The sequence below is a fragment of the Peromyscus leucopus genome, chromosome 10 (assembly GCF_004664715.2).
Source record: "Peromyscus leucopus breed LL Stock chromosome 10, UCI_PerLeu_2.1, whole genome shotgun sequence".
Lineage (NCBI taxonomy): Eukaryota > Metazoa > Chordata > Mammalia > Rodentia > Cricetidae > Peromyscus > Peromyscus leucopus.
The window spans coordinates 8,400,083-8,422,219 of record NC_051071.1 but is presented as its reverse complement, the minus strand read 5'-3'; the positions used below and the strand labels follow the sequence as shown (position 1 = coordinate 8,422,219).

Here is a 22,137-nt window from a genome sequence, read left to right as displayed (position 1 = left end):
GTGCTTATACAGCATTTTCCATACGTTTAATCTGAGTGTATGAACTAATATCAGCCAGATTGTTGTACAGTAACATTACTGATAACAAAGGAGAAGTTCATTGAGGAGTAAAACAAATAAAGGATGCATAAAAACCTCATACTGTATGAAACTACAGAAATGGATCAAAGAATTTGACAGGAAGTTTAATGTGTACATAAGTAGATGCTGACAGAAACATGCTGTGTGTGCCAAAGGTTCCAGTGATGGAAAAGCGAAACATAGTGCTCACTGACCACAGCATGAGCCTTGACACACATTGTAAATAATCCTGAGATCTATGGCTGCATTAAGCGCTGGGCTGCTGTATTAACTGCAGTAAATCTATAGCAGGAGGAGATGCTGGCATGCAGAAATTCCTGATTAATTTCCTCCATGTAGTAGAAGGAATGGTACCCTCCCCTGCACCCCATAGCCCACCTCTGTGTGATCATTTTTTATTCTCTTCTGCTCACCAGACTTGTGTGTGTGGATACTTCCTTCAGTACCGTCAAGTTAAAAGCACACGATGCTTCTGGTAGAAAGCATGTGATCACGGTCAAGCTGAAGGCGAAGGTACGTGCCTTGTTATTATGGTCAGGAAATACTTTGAGAAATGAACTCTGGATGTTCAGTGTTTAGAAGTCCTGGTTATTTTTTAAATGACATGGGTGATTTTAAAAATTAATTTTAGAAAGCCTTAAGGAATTTATTCATCCAGTTTCCAAAAGTCTAGATATAATTTCCTGTCACAAATTTATTCCAAATTTCATCAAAATGCAGACATTATAATCAAGAAATAAAAGAGTCAACAGCCCCCTCAAGCACCATGACATTAGTGTTGTAATTTCCTGTTTAAAAAAGAAAGAGTGATGAGTCCCCTGTCCTAATAAACTTCTTCTGAGAAAGTCTCTTACCTCTGCTTCTGTGAGTTTTTTGTAGTTCTTATCTCTTTCCTCACCCAAACCCCTAACACACACACACACATGCACACACACATGCACACACACATACACACACAGCACATACACATGCATGCACAGTTTATTATTTATTTTGGCTAAAGTTTTTGGGTGTATATATTCTAAGAATTTAGAAAGGTTATGGCTTTATAAGCTTGTGTATGCTAGTGATCTATAAACAGTCACAAAACATTTGTTTTATGTTTTTGTTTCATCTTTATGTTTCAGTTCTAGATTGGGAATTTTAAGAAATAAATATGAAACCTCAACATATTAATCATTCCCTTAGTAACAATTGGGGAAACATTGAAATTTCAAGGAAACCAGGACATTCAGATTTTTATTGTTTCTAGTAGTCATCAATCAATTCTATTTCAGAAGATTGTAGTGATGAAAAGATCAATTGTATTTGTCCTTTTTAAAAATGAGTCTGGCATTTAAGGTTTTCAAAAGAGAAAATAAACAAACATATAAAGCTGTATTGGGTGGCACAGAAAAGTTGTGTGGAGACAACTTCAGCAGCGACTCACTTCTCCTGCACACACAGAACATTTAGGTACAGTTTTAAGACACATCAACAAATTAGTTGGATATGAATCTAATTAATTTTAAAATGAGTTAGAGGTTTGTTTCATTAAAATAATTTTATTTTTAAGTTTTTAAAGGTATGCTTCTAAAAAAGTGGAAGAAATCATCTTTTATCCTTAACAAAAGGTCACATTTAGCCAGCAACAGTGGTTCTTCCTCTTCACTCACATCACTGTTTAGATCCTATACACTGAGGAGACTTGCTTTGCCGCTGGGACGGTCGGAGCCCATGATTTTAATACATCTGTCCTCAGGGTGAAAGCTCGTGTGCTTGCTAAGTAGACACTGCTTGTGTCCACACTGCCTTCTATGTTCAGAGACTTCCTTTATTGTTTATTAATTTTAGGTATTGTGGGGTTCAGTGTAGAAAAGGTTTTTTTTTTTTTTGATCTATATAATACTAACATAATTGGTGATATTGCAAATGGTGATGTGGACATTAGTATGTTCCATTATGCCTATAGCTTACAATGTAGATGAGCTTTTTCTCTAAAAATATTTTTCTGTGTCTGTTTTACAGCTATAGTTTCACAGTATTTACTACAGACAGACACTGGCAGAGAAAAAAACAAAACTTTATTTGAGATGGGAGGAGAGGGGGGTTGTATTTGAAAAAGACATAGGGTCTTAATCTTATGTTGGTGGTCTTTATTAGACTTGTCTATTTAATTTAGATTTATAGATATGCCAAGATTGTCTTCAGTATGTGATCTCTCCATCTTCCCTTCTCTTTCTTCCCCACTCAGTATTTAGGCCTAGGGATATCAGTTAGGAAACATTAATCACTAAAGCTATTTGGTAAGATTGTAGAATATAGTATTTTAACCCAAACTATGATTTTTTTGAAACAAACCTTAAAGAGTGGTTTTTTTTTTTTTTTTTTACATATACAAACCTTTGTTTCTTGACTTGACATATATTAAAGACATACATTTTGTTTTGTTTTGTTTTTATTCTTGAACACATACTCTTCCAATTCTACACCCTCCTCACCATCCCCAACCACAGTGAACACAATACTGATTTGGGCTAGCCAACTCCTGTTAAAAATAAATAAATCCTGTAAAAACAACTCTGTGTGTTAGAGGCTGAGAACTTGGGCTTTGTGGTTTGTGTGTGTTTACTTGGGGGCAGCCTTCTTGGTCAGAGCAGATTAGGACTTGGTTAAAATGTGTTGTGGAGTAATAGACTGTAGAATCTAAAAACTATTACAACAAATATATGTGCTTAATGGCATATAATTCCTTGGAAATTTATCATTTGGCTTGCTTCAAAAGAGATTTACAGAATTATTAAACTGAGAAATTATTAAAACTTACACTTGAAAAAAATTTTTGAGTCAGAGTCTCACTGTATAATCCCAGTTAACCTGGAAGCTGCTGCGTAGAAGCTGCTGTGTAGACCCGACTAGCCTCCAGCTTGTGGTGACTATGCTTCTGCCTTCTGGGTACCAGGGCTATACATGTATGTCACTTTGCCCCATTCTTATATGCAGAGTATTGTTGTCGATATGATTTCCAAAATAAAAGTTTTCAGGCTGGAGCTCTAGATCAGTTGATTAACTAACTGCCTTACCCAAGACCATGGATTCCATGCCCAGCACCATCAAAACAAGCAAAAATAACAATATAGTTTTTATAACTACTGCAAATTGGTATTGCATATACCCTGAAAACTTAAGAGCCATTCTAACTTTGCCTGGGTGGGGTTGGTACATTGTGTTTAGTTCCACACTGTAATTTAGCTACTGTAGTCCAGAAACTATTTTGAAAATGATTTTAGACATGGTGGTTCATTCCTGTGATCCTAGCACTTGAGAAGTTGAGGAAAAAAATTGTCCCAAGTTTGAAGATAACCCAGGCTATACAGTCAGTTGAGATCCAGTGGTAGGCTGGCCTACAGAGTGAGACCCTATCTCAAAAGCCCAAAAAGGAAAATAAAATTAATATTGATGTAACTTTATATTTTAATAATTCATAATAAACCCCTAAACACATAAAGTTGCTTTTTTATTCTCTTCATTTATCTGAAGTTTATTTGAACAAATTGGTGTTTCATGTAAGTAATAGTAATATATATACATATATATATTACATCCTTGTATTTATTGAACTTAAATCAAATATGCAATAAAACCACTATATACAGATCAGTTTAATTCATTAGAGCCTGGTGTGTTTACACAGTTATAAATACATACTATAAGTGTCATCATCTCACAGATGATACAGAGGACTTGCCTGTATACACAGGGTTATGAACAATTCAGTTGGCTTCATTTGTTTAACTCTTTTGGGTATGGATCTCCATGTCATTTTACTTAGTATTTACTGTACTAAATCTTAGTTAAATATAGGGTTTTACTCTTCTTAATGTAATGAGCCATGTGTGTACTTGAGGACATCCAGGGCCACAGAGGCTTTATGCAGAATACCACGCCTTCCCTTATATTCTTACACTATCCACACTGATGACTCTAAGTTAGAAATGACACTGGCCATTGGTAGATCCCGGTGTGATGAATAACAACCCAAAGAGAATCAAATTTTCTATTTCTGATCCAGGGAAGTTTTGAGGGTACATATTTTATCTTTTAAACTTTTTAATATCTATATCATCTATCATCACTCTATAGTGTATGTACACCATGGTACACATGCGGAAGGACAGCCTTCGGGAGTCAGCTCTCTTCTTCCACATGTGGGTTCTCTGGATTGAACTTACAGTGTCAGCCTTAGTGGCAAGCCCCTTTTCCTACTGAGCCATCTGGCTACCCTGCATATTTTTAACAAATTCTGATAATTTAGAGGGAATAGATCTTTATAACACTTTATAAGTTCTGTCATGGTTACATGTGTAAGCCTGAGAAGTTAAATGCCTCCTCTAGGATTGTAAGAGGTAAGTAACACAGCTGGAACCAGAGAGTGGAGGGATGGGGGCAGTTGTGAAAGGTGCAGAGACAACTCACATGACTTAAAAAAAGTAAATGTGTACATGTTTTTGCCCCCATGGTTATAGCCCCTGCTCTGAAGTACAACCTGGAATATTTTGAGTTGCCTGAATATACTCCATTTTTCTTAACCTGATCTTTTGTTTTCTTTTTCTTGTTTCATATTTAAGCATTATAACATTTTTCTATGTATTTGTGCTAATTTTGTTACTAGCTTTATATAACCAGATAAAGTTAATTAGTATGTATAGATAGTCACTTCATTCTAGTCAAACTTACCTTGAGAGCAAAATGGTAATTCTTTGGGAAACACTGAATTCAAATATAGTTATTAAAAAATGTTATAGCACACCTTCCCCTCCTCCTTCTGTCCCTGTGACTTCCTCAATAAAGTAATGAAAAATCAGAGACTAGAAAGTCAAGCCTGGAACTTTACTTTACTTTCTTAGTAATAGTTTGTTATAGGAAGCTTTTTAAACTCATTCTCTTCTAAGGAATTTAGCTTTTTAATGGCAAGTAATGAGTATTTTTAATTATAAATGACTTTGAAGATTTCAGAATTATATTTTAATTGATTTTGAAATAGAATTCTCTAATAAGAAATTTAATTTCAAAAAAAAAAGCTATTTTTTATCTTTGGTAACTTAGAAACCTGATTTGTTCTTATGACTATCATTTCTTTTTATATAACCAAGTAATTAATTCTCTAGTAGTTTTACCAATCTAAAAATTTTTTATGCTTAAAACTGTAAGTTTTATTTTTCCCTAATAAAATAGAAGATGTTTCATCATTTCTGTTATCTTTTTGTTTTTATTTATTTTTTCCTCTTCTTAATATGAGTAGTTGCCTATTATGGGAAGTCATATTTCAATTAATAATTACATATAGTCATCGTTGTATGCTTCTTGATTATTTAGTGACATTGTCTAGTTAGTTGGTGACTGGAGCTAATTGAGATTAAATTCATGACCAGGAAGAATTAAATAACAATTGGTTTAATCTCTGTTTAAAGAAAAACTTGACCTTCAGCTTTGGTCCTTGCTCAGATCACACCAGCAGCAGTGATCCTGACTCAGATCGCTGCTGGTTGCTCAGCACTTGTTGGAACCCCCACCTCACTGCATCTTGTACCTCCTAAGCATGGGGGGGCGCTGTTAATCACCCCTGGTGTCATTATAATAGTGCAATTACAGCATGTGCGTGTGCATATTTAATATATGTTACGTAAGTATTCCATCCGTGTGTATGTTTGTAGCTATGACGCCTTTCCTAATGTCCCTAGTTTTCTGAAGTGCTTCATGTCAGGTGTCACGCAGACACAGGAGTGACCTGTTTTCATGCTTTGTCACAGCACCCTGTGGAGCCTCCCGATTGTGTTGTGGACTTTCCTGTTCCGTTTTCTGTTTCCTGGACACCACAGGTAAATAATAAAGTTTATTTTATTTTTTTTTATTTTTTATTTTTTTTGGTTTTTCGAGACAGGGTTTCTCTGTGTAGCTTTGCGCCTTTCCTGGAGCTCACTTGGTAGCCCAGGCTGGCCTCGAACTCACAGAGATCCGCCTGGCTCTGCCTCCCGAGTGCTGGGATTAAAGGCGTGCGCCACCAACACCCGGCTCAATAAAGTTTATTTTAAATAATTAAATATTATATTCTTTTTAGTTGAATGATCATTTTAAAGTCTAAAATTATTAAATTGTTTGTTTTTTAACCATTTATGTTAACTCTCCTGCAATAATTCATATTTTCCAAAAAATGAATGTCTATTTTCTCTACATATACATGAGCATGCACATACACTTGTCTAGATTTCATTACTTTAGGCAAACATGTAGAAGCTCGACTGATATACAGTGTTTTGTTAAATTTAAATCTTAAAAAAACTCTTTAGAAAGCAGTGAATATAAGCAGGAAGTTTGTGGACTTTTGTATATTGTTAAATTGTTAATATTGATGACATATATAACCTTCGTAAGTGAAGAATGGAATGTAAACTGTACTATGACTTGTATCTGTGCTTACTCTACCTAGGCTAATTCAGTTTCCCAGTCCATCAATAGAGATCAATGTCTTTATAACCATGTTATAAACTGATGTTTTATATATATATTCTTAGAAGGTGATATTAGTAGTAAAATATCTTTAAAAACTGAAGGAGGACAGTGTCATGATGAGGTTGTTTACGGTCCTCCTTTGCACCAGGTCAATTTTGGTAGTTGATGGTGCCTAGGACAAAACATCTCTGCCTATAGATTGGAAAGTGAAAGCAAAGTCACAGTGACAGTTTACAAGCGTTTCTAAGTGAATCCATCCATGTTTTTATTCTGGACTGTTTAGAAATATACATGGATAGTTATACTTTGGTTTTTTAAATGCATGTATTATTATTGTATATGTTGATGTGTGTGTGTGCATTTGTGTGTTCTATCTAGTGCACATATGGAGATCAGAGTACACCTCTGTGGGGTTGGTTCTTTCCATCCTTAAGTGAGTTCCAGGAATTGAACGCAGATTATCAGCCTTGTGTGGCAAGCTTTGCCCACTGAGCCATCTCTCCTGCCCATAAGTTAATTTTCTAATGCTTAAGAGGACTTAGGTTTATATGAGGGTTTGAATAATTAATCAGATATTTTAAGTCATATTTATTTTTTTCATTTTCTTCTTTATAAACAACAACAGCAAATCCCATTTCCTCTATTGGAAACTGATAAAACAGAAAATAAAAGGAAAATGTCTGTAATTTTCTTTTGGTAATGGTTGTAGCTTGTACATTTATAAAAATAATATTTTTTTCAACAGTTCATTTGCCTACAGATTGCATTATTTTTTTCTTTAGAAACATCTTTTTCATTTGTCCCTGGAAGCCTCATCTTTTAGTTAAACGTCTTTAAGGTCATGAGAAAACACTGCATCTGAATTGTATGACTCTTTCCAAGACGCTATGTAGAATTCACACTTTAATATTTATCTTGTGATGAGTTTCTTAGTTTTCTTTTTATTGTGGGTACTGTGTAAGTTTCCCTGAAAGGTCATGAAGAGTATGTGTGACACCAAAACTAGTTTGGACTGCTGGACTTTGGTGTTCTCGCTTTACACAAGCTTGGAGCCTTGGGCTTGTGAGTGTGCAGCTAATGCAATATTATTCAATTAGAGCTGTAGACTTGACTATTGGAAATTTCTTTTTGTAATAGCTCCAAGCAAACAGGATTAATTAGTAGTAAATGGAATGTAATATTTTAAAATTTTAGAATATATTAACTTCTTACAGTTCTAGAAAAATGAGGACTCCTTTGAACCACAGCTCCCACTGGTCAGGTGTTATCTTGTCACCTTTGCTTTAGATGTGTATCTAGCGTGCTCCTTTCTCTTAGAAATAAAATGTTCTTGGAACCACACTGGGCCTACTCCCTCTTCTGGGCCTCATTTCTTCTATGCTCTTTAGTTTTCTAAACAGGACTCTCTTTCCCTTCAATTCTAAGTACGCTATCCTTGCTATCTTATGCTATATTTGAAGTGTAAGGTATTTAAATCAGTACCATTTAGTTGACTTCTCTATACTCATCTGTGTGTCAGTTTACTCATTTATGCTATATGTTTTTATCTCCATCAATTGGTTAATTTATTCACTGCCCTATTGGTAAATATATCTAGTTTCTTATTATCAGCCTGCAATACAACCCTTCTTTGTACTTCCCAGTGCATATGTATGAGGGTTTCTGTATGGATCATTCCTATAACTGTTACATGGAATATGCCTCTTTGAGGTTACTAAACACTGCCAGCTTGCCTTCCCAAATTGGTTGTATAAGTCTGTACTTACATCAAGGCACACATAGTAATTCTTACATTACCATATTATATTTTGATCGCAGTCTGCCTTTTATTTCTTACCAAGAATTGATAATCATTGCTGTGCTCATAGTCTTTGCCTGTTAGAAGTCTTTTTAGAAGATATGCATGCATCTCTCATACTGTTTTGATACCAGTGCTTTCCTGGTTACACAGAATAGGAACATCTTTTCATAGCATCTGTTTTAACCCTGTGTATTATATGTTTTATATATGTTTTATGTTTATATGTCACATTTTCAGAGTGGTCATGTATATTAGTCTGAACATTTTTGATTTTTTTGTATGTCAAGGAAAATCTATACCTTTTTTTCTGAAAAGATATAAACTCCATAGTTTGTTCTAACAGTTACAATTTGTTCATATTCAAGTATTATAGAACAGTCTAAACTTACTCTTGTCTACATTATACATGCAGTTTGGAGATGTCTTCATTTGTATCAGTCTGAGGTAATTTCAGTTTTTTTAATATAATACATATAAATTAAAATTTCAAAAGTTTTACAAAGTTTTGTTTGCATATAAGTATCGACCTATTTTTTTGTGATAGAATATGAACTCTGATTCTCTTCAACATTAGAATGTTGGCAATGCTAACTTGTTTCTGGAAAGTAAGGTGTGAGGTGAGGTGACATTGTGTGTGGTCCTTTTTCAAAGACTGGCTGGGGCAGTCCTGCTCTTACAGGGTTAGGTTTTTTCCTTCTTTATTTTTAAACAATTTGATTCTTAAGCAAATGAATGTTACAGTCGTAGTCTAGTAATAAAGTTGTATTTAAAACACTGTATATAGAGTCCACATAACTGATCTTACAAAGTCTTTGTCTACTTCTGTACATTTCTTCTCTGGCTTCAGTGTTCCTGGACTTTGGACTGGGAAGATCTTTATTTTCCTTTCTTTTTGTAACATAACAGACATGGCTTTGTGGCATCCATATTAAAAATGGGTAATTTTCCTTATGGTCCCCGTCTTCCTGCTGAGTTGATAATGTTTTGATGTATTTTTCTTTTGCCCTGATGAGAGGTCTGCTGCTGCTGCTCTGACATGTTCATTTGGATGAATAATTATAACGTGCACAGTGTCAAGCTGAAGATGGTAGGCTCTGTGCGTCATGACAAGCCCAGTAGCCGGTGCAGGTGTCTCACAGCATGATCAGCAACAGCCAGTGTATTCTGGCTCAGAGGGGACGTTCTGAGTCGGAAGAATCAGCGGCAAGGGCAGGGCTGCTGCTGCTCTTGCTGCAGTGCTGTATGCCAGAGAAACACAGTGTCTGGATCTCTTCAGTCGCTCATTGTGTTTGCTCAGTACATCCTCCTTGCAGATTCTAGTGTAGAATCTAAGAACAGCTCATGATTTTTATCTCTCTTATACCACATATGCTATGAAATATGTTACTTTTAAGATTTTTACACATATGCCATACACGTCAATATTGTCAGCTAACTGAGTGTGCTAATCTCAGATTCCAGCTAATTCCAGGTCACAGACTAATCAAAAGTAGCTGATTTCTACCTGGAAAGTGTGTCATTAAGTACAGATTTGGGGAAGTAGCCTTGTCACAGGCAGTTGGAATATTTAATTTGATCACATACAATGAGCAGTGGCCTGTGTATTTCCTGCCATGAGAAGTCTGACCCTCCTGGGACAGTGCCATGGATCAGGAGGAGTGGCAGGAGTCGGGGATCCTCTGGCAGCGTCTTCTGATGACTGAGGAGTGTCATTACAGAAGAGTACCACTGGCCAGCAGCGGACTCGGGCTGCTCCTCAGTGCTGCAGACCCGCCACTGGGCAGCCTCACTTCACTCTGGTTTACACTTCACCACGGTTTCGGTCTTTTTTTTTTTTGAGACTGGCCGCACAGGATAGCCCAGGCTATCCTGGAGCTTATTATGGAGCTTATTATGGAGCTTCAGGGGTCCTGGAACTTAGGGCAATCCTTCTGCCTCAGTCTCCTGAGTATAAGTTGTCAGTCAGTGGTGAGCTCCCCTTAAACGGTATAATTTCATATGAGTTTCTTGGCTCAGTTCTACATACATGAACTTTTCGTCTTCACAGATGTTCAGGGAAATACACTTTGTAGAGAAACAGAACTTCAGCGAGGCACGGCGCGCAGCTGTCTGCTCTAAGAGCCGTGCGTTCTCAGCGTAGGCTTTCCGGCCTTCCAGCAGTCCTGTGTTGCCTGGTCAGGAAATTCACAGAACCAGAGTTTTCTTTACTCATAAACTAGTAAGTTTTATATGCTTTTGCTTTCTTGGCAACTTATTTTTGTCGTTGGTAGTATAAAAAAATAAAAGATAAAAGCCAAGAAAAGGCATCTTCTAAATTCTGTAATGTGGCAGAAAATGCAGTGAAGGAAGGAGACACGGGGTCTTTCGGCCTCGATGGTCGGTTTGCTGCCTCTCTGCTTTCCTTTTTCAATATCATTTTAAAAGTACTGTGCCTTCAATGAAAAAAAAAAAAGGAAAATGCAAAGAAGCAAAATTAGAAAATTATAGTCACCTGGTACATCATTATGTACCATGTGAAACTATGCCTTGCCATTTCTAAAATACCAATAATAAAATATACATATTCAAATAATCCTTAGGGTCATGGGAGTTTTCTTCATAGTTGGGCTTAGTCCGTGGAATGAAGACTTTATGTAAACAATCACCTCTTCCCTGTTTGTTTCATTAGGTCTTCTTAATCCAAGTGTTGTGTAGTTTTGCTTAATTTCCCCCTTAGTAGCTAATTTGTGTGACAGTTGTAAATACAGGCTCTGACATTGCATCTTATCATAGTGTGGGTGTAGCACAAATCCTAATTGGTCTTAATAAAAACCTGGAGCCAGATATTGAGGTAAATGCTGAAAGATCAGTAAAGGAGCCAGCCACGAGAGAGACTTCTTACCTCTACCAAATCCTCAGCCTGGACCCTGCCTTATCACTCCCTCTCTCCTCCCAGTCAGATCACTTTCTGTTTCGTCCTCTCAAGTGCTGGGACTAAAGATGTGTGCCACCACTGCCTGGCCTCTAGTGGCCAGCTCCACACTCTGATCTCCAGCAAGCTTTATTTGTAAGAGCACAAACAAAATATCACCACATGTGGGTAACCTATTTATTACTTTAATTTCTATCAAAATAAAAGTTACACTGGAACATAGTTTGAGTTAGAATTCAAGGTACAGTTTAATTTTTTCCCATTTTAGATAAAGTAGCATTTCCTGCCTTCTTTCCCACTTACTCCACTTTCTTCAGTGTCAGCCCCTTTAAGCTGTTAGCATATCCTTAACATTTGTGTTACTCAGTTTTCCTGTCACTGGAGAATACCTGAGGTAATTTTTGTTTTGACTTCAGTTTTGGAAATAAGAGTCTGTGCACCAGTAGGGATCATTGCTTTGGGTGTCTGGGTATATTTGGGTGTCTGGTATAGAGGTATAGAGGTATCTCATTTTAATGGGAATGCGTAGCTTAGCAAAAATGAAAAAAGAAGGGTCCCAAGCCCTACCCCTGTTAAAATAGTGACTCTCGGTGGCCTAAGACCTCTCTCCAGGTCCAGCCTCTTGAGAATGCCCACTGCTGTGCAGTGCCACCATTCTGGGGAACATTACTAAAGCCTCTAATACATTGACCTTCAGGGAAACATTTAGAATTCACACAGTGGTAGTATTGTAATTCATGGTATTATATGTTCACGTATGTATAGTACCATCTTTTTTAAGGCATTATCTGTAATTTTATACTGTGAAAAGCAAGTTGTCTGGTTTTTATTAACCTACCTGCACCCTCAAAGCATGTGTATTGTGTAGTGCCTTGATCTTCACCAGATAATTGCATTATAAATTTGATGTTAATATTCAGTGTTTCAATCATGAATTATATACTATGCAGAGATAAGCAATGAGTGGCTGGATGGTCGGTATTTTTTTCCTTTGTCACCTTGTTTTGTTTTTTTTCCCCACAGAGTTAATGATTATATTACTTTTCCAAATTGTATGTTCTCATTTAACACTGTCCCCAAGAGACCCATGATATATATGAGTAGATAACTTTAGTGGACAGATGGAGGGATGTCTTTGACTCTCACACAGTTACTTTCATAGAAGGGAAAAGATACGATTTTGATTGCTATTGATTTTTTTTGTTTTTGTTTTGTTTTTTTTTCGAGACAGGGTTTCTCTGTGTAGCTTTGCGCCTTTCCTGGACTCACTTGGTAGCCCAGGCTGGCCTGGAACTCACAGAGATCCATCTGCCTCTGCCTCCCGAGTGCTGGGATCAAAGGCGTGCGCCACCACCACCTGGCAGTGCTATTGATTTAGAAGATTATCAAAGTTAGCTTAAGCTTAGTAGAAAAATTGGAATCAGTACACATGAGATACTTCTGTGCAATAATAAAAGTTTTCTGTGAATGAAAGACCCACAGAGACTTATATATGGGACAGGATGTTTATCAGATGACCCTCTCCCACCTTAAGGCACATTTGAAATGATCTACCTGCTCCTGTTAATAAGTTTGACTGAATTATAGATCTTCATAGTAACCTCCATAATTTGATTTTTTTGGGCCAGAGTAGCATAGGAAAAGAGAAAACAAACTCTAAAAGGCTGGATCAATCCTGTCTGGGTACATTAATGTATGGCATTGTATAAACTATTTAATTTTATAAAAAGAGGGAAATAATATTTGTGTCATAGACTGCATATGACACAAAAATCATAGATTGGGATTATGAACAAAAGTCTTTTGGATTTGTAAAGTGTGACACAAATGTAAAATGTTTTACCTTAATGAGCTCTTAACATAGAGATCAGAGGAAAAAAAAGTGTCTTTCATGTCTATGTGTATTATATATCGGTCTAGTAATAGTGTATATGTTGTTACATTTATCTTAAAGATTCTCGAGTTCTCAAGAATTGTATGATGTTCTACAACAAAACATGGATGGTGATAAGAAATGCCTCAATCTCAGTGAGCTGTGTGGGTGGGAAAGATGACTAAACACATGGACAGAAGATGAATGTCCTGTTTTTTTTTTTTTATTGGCTAACATATTGCTTTTATTTAAACTATTATTTAATCTTTATCATAAATTGATAAAATATTCATACATAGCAGGTGCCTCAAGTAAAAGAAAAAAATCTATCAGATTATTTTAAGTATTTCACTATTGGATGAAAAGAAATGATTTTAGCTAATATCATTGAAGCACATATGTAATATTAACATTCTCCATCATCCTTTCTAATAAGTTCATATTCTCTGTTCTTAAATAAATTAATTTTTAGTGGGCATACAAAGGAATGATTTTCACAATAGTATTTTCATGTATGTCTTATCATTGTACTTTACTTATATTTGCTGCCCTCCCACTCTCCGCTTCCCCTCGACCTGGGACTAATTTCCAATGGGTGGGTATTAGTGTACTCATGCATAGGAGTATTTTCATATTGTAAAACATTCTTTGGGGACAGAGATAGGACTCAGCAGATTAGCATGCTTGTCACCAAACCTGGTGAGTTGGCCCTGAGTTCAGTCTCCAGGACTCATGGAGTTAAAGGACAGTCTGGACTGGAAGGAGGTGTTCTCGGACCTCCCTTGTGCACTGGAGCATTTGTGCACACACACTCAGTGCGCACGCACACATTGTGTGTGTGTGTGCACTGGAGCATTTGTGCACACACACTCAGTGTGCACGCACACATTGTGTGTGTGGTGGTGGAGGTTCCTGAAAGCACCTTAATACATCCTTCTGGAAAATAAGCATTCAGTTTGAAGATTAAAATCTAGCAGGTTGGAAACAGAATGGTGATCAGTTATGAAATGTATGAGAGACACTAGTTCTTTCGGGTAGGAAATACCGCCCCACACACTTTTTAGGGAGATAGAAATTGCATATTAAAAGCCCCTAGCTCAGTAGGCAGGCAGAGAGGGAAGCAAGAGCTGCAGGAGGAGACAGTAGAGTCAGCAGAACAGTGTGTAGTTTTAAAGTGCTGTCAATGCAGTTAGTCAGTCCCCTGTCTCAGGCTTTGGGAACAAATTAGCAGCCAGCATACACTGCTATTCTTTCTATTAGTCCTTTCTTTCTTTCTTTTTTTCTTTCTTTCTTTCTTTCTTTCTTTCTTTCTTTCTTTCTTTCTTTCTTTCTTTCTTTCTTTTTTTTTTTTTTTTAGTTATGTTTGGTGTGCATGAGAAAAAGTTCCATATAGCTAGCTTTTTCTTTGTCAGGGTATTGATACTGTATAACAGAAAGATAGACTGGTTCGTGGAAGGGATTCTATTGGTAATGCTCATTGTATAAGCCTGAGGAGCTGTTTGGATTCCCAGCACCATGTAAAATTTATACACAGTGGCACTTGTCCATAATGCTAATGCTTTGAGGCAGAGACAGGCAGACCCTTAGATCTCGCTGGGAATCTGGGAGCTCCAAGTGCAGTGAAAGACTGAGTCTAAAGATAAGGGGAGGGAGATGATGCCGGATACCTGGTGCTGCTCCCTGTCTTCCACATATGTGCAGACATACGTGCACATGCACATACACTACACATGTCACACACACACAGAAATAATAGACATGTGCACATGCACATACACTACACATGTCACACACACACAAATAGACATGTATACATGCACATACACTACACATGTCACACATACAAAAAAATAGACATGTATATATACACACACACACTACACATGTCACACACACAAATAGACATGTATATATACACACACACTACACATGTCACACACACAAATAGACATGTATATATACACACACTACAATCATGTACACACACAAATAGACATGTATATATACACACAACACTACACATGCACACACACAAATAGACATGTATATATACAACACACTACACATGTCACATAGACATGTATATATACACACACACTACACATGTCACACACACACAAATAGACATGTATATATACACACACACTACACATGTCACACACCACAAATAGACATGTATATATACACATACACTACACATGTCACACACAAATAGACATGTATATATACACATACACTACACATGTCACACACAAGACAAAAAGATAGACGGGCTTAATTTTTAACTAATTGACTCATTTTTTAAAAAAATAGTATAAAACATAGGATAGCTATGGACAATATTTAAAATGCCTACTTATTTTCATCATGAACTTGACAGACTTTTTCTTTCTTAGTAAAATTACTACAGCTTTCAAACATGAGGTGACTGCTTCATTTATCCCCAGTAGCTCTTCATATAAATTGAAAATAGGAGCAAATACTTGAGATGGTCAGTTGCAGTTGAAATAGTATCAGCACAAGAGAGATAGCAAGTCCTTCATGGATTTGCTTAACAGGAACATCATGCGGTTGGATAGATCCAGTCACACATATAACTAGAGATGCATGTGAGGACATCATTGGAAATGCAGGTAAAATTAAATGAATTAGATATGTAGATTTATTTAGAGATAACTGATTGGAAATACTGCAGTCAATATTAAAATTAAATTTCTGAAGTTTAATCTCTTCATGTTTTTATATTCTGTGTAAGTCTTTTTTGACTCTCTCATTGATAAAGATAAAAATGGTTATTATAGGGTTTATCTACAAGTATTGTAGAGAAATATAAAAAAAATCAGAATGAGAAGCACCTGTTGCAAGTACTAGAAAATTATGCTATTGATTTAAGTGTCATCAGAGCACAAAAACTCACGTTCCAGGACTATGTGAACATTATTAAAATACTGGCAATAATAGTGCTAAGAGGACCATGTTAAACTCTGAGATCTGCTTAAGTGACTGCTGTTATTACTTCTCTTTGGGTATTAGGGAAGTAACAGAATGCTTTTAAAGATAAGAAGCACTGCACTTCGAGACTGGCAGTGTTCACACTTTAATGCTTAAGTGCTTTCCTGGTTTAACATGATTTAATAACAGCTATGGGGCATGAGCCAACATCTTGGTCCCCATGTATATATCCGTCTTCCTTCTTCAGTGTTTGTACTATGTACTTGGTAAGATCTCATTGTCTCCATTGGTGTATGAACCAATTGCTCCTTTGTCTCTTCTTAGCGGTAAAGAGTACTGTTATTTTTGCCTAAGTTTTTAATTGTTAAGGAAAACATTACTGAGAGTACTGCTGAATCTGTTACTGTCCAGAGATCACAATGAGTATTCTTGAACTGGTTTATTGAGTTACAATTGACAAACTAAATGGGACACATTAAAGAACGTTCATTTGGGTGAGTTTTGACAAATAATTGCCCATGATATCTCCATTCTTTAGATAACTGACATTTCTACTATGTGCACACTTTGTCTTTCCCCTTTGGTCTCCTGTCTTGTCCCTTCTGTCCTTATTTCTCCAGCTTCTGTCGCTGTTTGTGGCTTCTGTGCACTTCCAGGCTTCTTTCCTTAACATAGCTGTTTGGAGATTTCCCTTGCTGCAGCATGTCGTATAGGTCATGCTCTTACTGTGAAGTAGTATGGATAGACCACATGCTGACATTCACTTGTCTGTGGACACTGATGTTTTCAGGAGTTGCCTAGACTAAGGCTGGGAAATGGCTCACTGGCTAAAAGTACTTGCCTTGCAAGGACGAGGATCTGAGTTCAAATTCCCAGAGCCCACAAAAAACCTGGACATGCAGTGGAAGCATTTGTAATCCCAGTGTTTCTATGAAGAGGAGCTTGCAAGCAGTTAACCTGGCAGATAGGGCAGAAAAACAAGTGAGGTCCTGTGTCAAACAAGGTCAGGGCAGGACTGACATGCGAGGCTCCTCTGACCTGCACACTACCGCCATGACACACATGAACATGCACGTAAACATTCAAATAATTTAGAACCTTTTATTTTAATGAACTAAAATTTGTTTTCCTTCTTAGCTTTCTTCCCTCTAAGTCCTTCCCTGTCCGCTCCTTTCAATACCTCTTATTTCAGGGCTGACCACTTACTGTTGGATCACCAATTAGGGGCTCATCTCCAGGAAAAGCTACTCCACCCTTTCTAAGCAGTTATTAGCTGCCTGTAGTTCTTTGTCTAGAGTGAGTCCCTGGAACATTTCAGCCTTCCATGTTAGTGTGTCTGTTGGTGTCATGCTGTTCAGATCATGTTTAGGCAGCCATGTGGTTGAGGTATTGTGGGTTTAGCTTCCCTGCCATTTCTTGGAGACACAATCTTACAGATGACATCCTGGTCCTTGGCTCTTACAGGCCTTACACCCCTTCTTCCATGACATTCCCAAATTTAGGAGTTGTGTTGTGCTTGTATCAATTGAGACTAGGCACCCCACGATCATTAATGTCTGCATTTTCACACACACACACACACACACACACACACACACACACACACACACATCTTTTACATAGAAAAGCAAAACTTCTATAAACAGTGTGTGCTCATTATGTAAGCATGTTTTCATTTCTGTTTAGTGCATGTTTAGAAGTGGCTAGATATTACAGGAGCTACATCTGTAACTTCTTAGGGAACTATCAAGTGTTTTCACTGTTGTGCTGTTTTCTATTTTAACAGTGATATTTGAGACTTGCTGCCCGGCAGCTTCTTTGCTGGCCTTGCTATGCTTAGTTTCTTCATCTTAGACACGCAGGTGGACATTTGATGGTGTCTCAAATGTCTCTAATCTTCATTTTCTTAATGACTAATGGTGAGACATCTGTTGGTATGCTTGGCATCCATGCGTCTTGACTGAAGTGCCACCACGTGTTTTCCTCAAATTCTTCATGGACAGAGAGAACCATGTCTATGCATTGGAAGGTCCAATGTTGTCTTTTCTCTCCAGATTGACCTGTAGATTCTGTATAAACCCAATAAAAGTTCTGTGTTTTTCTTCAGGCCTGATAATTATTTTAAAATGATCTCAAAACAAAAAGGCTATTGACAGACAAACAAATCTGAAGAACTGAGTTGGGGGAGTAGCCACATCTGGTCTAAAGACTTGGGGAGCTCTTCTTAAGATAATCTGGTGTCACATAGGTAGACACACAGTGCAGAACAGACTCAACAGACATCTGCGTTCAGCAAGGTGCACGCAATGGGTACAGCAAGGGTTGTGTTTTCAACAAATAATGCGGAGACAATTGGAGTCTGTGTGACAAAGGTCAATCTCTGACTCACATAAAAAGATGAACTCAAAATGGATAGTAAACAGTATAAGAGCTGAAACTCCAAAATTTCTAGAATGAACTTAGAAAATATTTGAAGCTTTAGGTCACACATAGGGCTTCTTGTTATTCACCAAAAAAACAACATTCAGGAGGGAACTATTTGGTGATTGGACTTTGTTAAAACTGCAAATTTCTGTTCATGTTGCTATTATGAATGCAGGAAGGTAGCCTATGAGTTGGGGGAAGATGTGTTCCACTCCTCCCCTAATAATGTACTTGTGTTTAGATTAGATAAAGAACTCTCAGCTCTCAAGGAACCCCCAAGTGGACAGTATTTCTTGAAGGCAGAAATCGCTTTTACCCTCTTGCTACCATTAAGCTTCTAAGGACTGATTTCTTGTGGTGAGTGTTTTTAGAAACACCTAGAGAAGTCTTAGAGAAGTGAACTGGTGTCACTTGCTGATTCCTTTTGGCTACCTCCCCCTCTAGCCACACTCAGCCATGGTGTTTCTTTCAGCTTCATAATGGAGTGATCACCTTTCTTTCCAGGCGTTCCTAGTACTGAGGTCCAGGAGTCTTGAGCTACTTGGGGGCTGTGTCAGGGGAGCTCATCTGAGATTGTGAGATTTAATACCCCTGTGGCAACCAGTTAGTGGAGAGAGAAAACCAGTAAATAAAGGCTCCTGGGGTTGGGGTTGGGTGGTGAGGAGAACTTCCCCTTCATCTTCTCAGTGTCTTTATTGCCACAGGACCATTTCAGATGGATACCCCCTGTTTTGACCAATCTATCCCGTATTTCACCTTTTCCAGTCCCTTATTTGCATTCCTTAAGTTCATTTCTAACCATTTCTCCTTCTTAGACTTTGCTTTAGGGGCATCTTGGGCTCAGCCAAATCGTCATTGTTCTGTGCTATAGATGATGCTGCTGAAGGCAAGAGTACATACACCACGGACACCTAAAAAGTCCACAAGTTTGCCTTAAAAAGAACCTTGCTTCTCAGTTGTGTGATTTGTTTCTCAAGATCGAACAAAATCTGTGCAAATGTTTGTGATTTCTAAGACATTTCACCACCAGGAAGTCTTTAAACTCCATTCCTAAAAAACAGGGCCAGGCCTCTTTCAGGTGCTTTCCTTGTCCCTAGAATTGCATAACCTCCCCGACAGGTGTTCATATGATTTGGGCTCACTATGTGGAAAGCTTTCTGTAACTTCTGTGTGAGTAGCCATGGGCTGGAGGCACTAACCATAGCTCTACTTCCACCCTATTAATGTATAGAACAAAAGAGAAGTATTTCTGCTGCACATTGCAGGAGCAGGTGCTAGTTCATTTGTAGAGTTTAGACCTCGGCACACATCACTTCCAGACGATTTCGTGAATGGAACAAAAATCTTCATCTGCCTTCCTACTCATTTGGCTCATACTTCATAAGCTGTAATTTAAAAATGTATTACCCTGCCTTTTAAACTATATGGTTGTCCTCTCTATACACATTGTGCTGGCTAATTTTATGTCAACTTGACACAAGCTAAAGTCGCCTGAGAGGAGGGAACCTCAATTGAGAAAATGCCTTCATAAAATCTGGCTGTAGGCAAGCCCGTAGAGCATTTTCTTAATTAGTGATTGATGGGGAAGGGGCCGGCCAGCTCATTGTGGGTGGGGCCATCTCTGGGCTGGTGCTCCTGGGTTCTATAAGAAAGCAAGCCAGTAAGCAGCTCTTCTCCATGGCCTCTGCATCAGTTCCTGCCTCTAAGTTCCTGTCCTATTTGAATTCCTGCCCTGACTTCCTTCACTGGTAAATGGTGATGTGGAGGTGTAAGCCAACTAAACCCTTTCTTCCTCAAGTTGCCTCTGGCCATGGTGTTTCATCACAGCAATAGTAACCTTAAATAAGACACACATAATAGAGTTATCTACCCTAACCCTGAGTTATTGTGAGCACCTCTTTGCTATCTCAGCCCTACTCTGCATTAAAATAACAGTCTTTTTGTGGTTGGTGTACCTTCACATGGACCTTCCCTGTGAACACTTTCAAGGAAGTAGAATAGAATGCTCTTGGCGGCCATTTCTTTTTACTTCTGGATATTCTCCAATGTTCTCATAATGTTTTATAGTCATCTTCTTTCTCCTCCTCCTCCTCCTCCTCTTCTCTATCTTTATCTGTGGTAGAAGATTCTGGAAGACACTGTTTAGCATATCTCCTCCCACCATAATAAGATTTAGCTGAAAGGTATCTGTGTTCTTGTTTTGATTGGTTTAGGGGACACTTAGCCTTCTGTTTGTGTGTTGAGTTTGTGTGTGTGTGTGTGTGTGTGTGTGTGTGTGTGTGTGTGTGTGTGTGTGATTTCTCTTTGCTTCTGTCCTGTGTCTGTTTTGTTTTGTTTCAAGCAGGTTCTTATGTAGACCTTCTTTATGGAGCCCAGACTGGCCCTCAAGTCCTGGTCCTCTTTCGTAGTTTCCTACATGCTGGAGCTGTAGATGTATGCCACCACACCTGGCTCTGCTGTATATTTTTTTATTCTCCCATTTCATATTCTTTAATCATCTTCTTGGAAATACGTACACAAACAATGGCATTTTGGGTGAGTTTACCAGTTGCCCTGGCATAGGATTGAAATTGTTTTATTAAATTAATGTGTTTGAGCATATTATGAAGATCATGAAATGCAAAGACAGCTAAGAGCTCATCAATTCCAGTTTCTACATATTTTTTATTATTATGAAAATAATACGTAATCTTACAGGAAACAAAAAGTGCAAAGAAGAAAATAAAAATTATAAATGTGTGATGTGTGTGTGTGTGTGTGTGTAGGAAGCAGTGAAAAAATAGACTAAAGTTGTTTTGAGCAGATTCATAATGAAGCTCAGATTGGTTATTTTGGAAAGGGTTAAGGGCATGGATTAAGGTCTCATAGGATCTGCAAAATATTCACCTCTTCCCTGAGGCCCTGCCACAGAGCGTGACAAATAACAGGAGTGCTGGTGGATAATGAGAGCAGAGTGAGACCATGCGGTGAGTTATCTGTTGAAGGAAAAGTTACTTTGGACAATTCAGATATTCCAGACACTTCATTTTTTTTTTTTTAACTCATTTCTGAACTCTGAAAGTTTTGTTTCTTTGCCTACTATGAAGCTGTGCAATTAGAGAAGTGATGTCTAAACTCACAAGATGACATTTCTGTTAGATCATATGTTTGTTGGTGTTAAGGAGTTATTTTCTCTCCATTTTATATTAATGTCAGCTCATTTCGATTTTACTGATGCTTTAAATAACTTTTTATATGTTAATGAAATCAATATTCATGATCTAATTTTTACAAATATTTTCCTATTTGATATTTCCTTCATTAGGACATAATTTTTGTTTGTTTGTTTGTTTTGTTTTTTCAAGACAGGGTTTCTCTGTGTAGCTTTGAGCCTTTCCTGGCTCTTGCTCTGTAGACCAGGCTGGACTTGAACTCACAAAGATCTGCCTGCCTCTGCCTCCCGAGTGCTGAGATTAAAGATGTGCGCCACCACCACCCAGCAGGATATAAAATTATTTAACTCAGGAACTATATCTCTTAAAATACTTGCTACAAAAGTACAAACACACACTATATACTGAGTAGTTGAAATTTTATATACACTGTCCACCTCAAATCTTGGAAGGA

General features: G+C 37.6%; 1 protein-coding gene across 5 annotated transcripts in view; it reads left to right on the top strand.

Moving 5' to 3' along the window:
* Nucleotides 1–22,137, top strand: part of Fancl (FA complementation group L) — a 74,814-nt gene that overhangs the window by 39,015 nt on the left and 13,662 nt on the right. For all 5 annotated transcript variants that reach the window (XM_028895023.2, XM_037208921.1, XM_037208920.1 and 2 more), the window contains 2 exons: nucleotides 498–594; nucleotides 5,871–5,939. In XM_028895023.2, coding sequence (XP_028750856.1) covers nucleotides 498–594; nucleotides 5,871–5,939 — 166 coding nt within the window. The remainder of the gene's footprint in view (nucleotides 1–497; nucleotides 595–5,870; nucleotides 5,940–22,137) is intronic.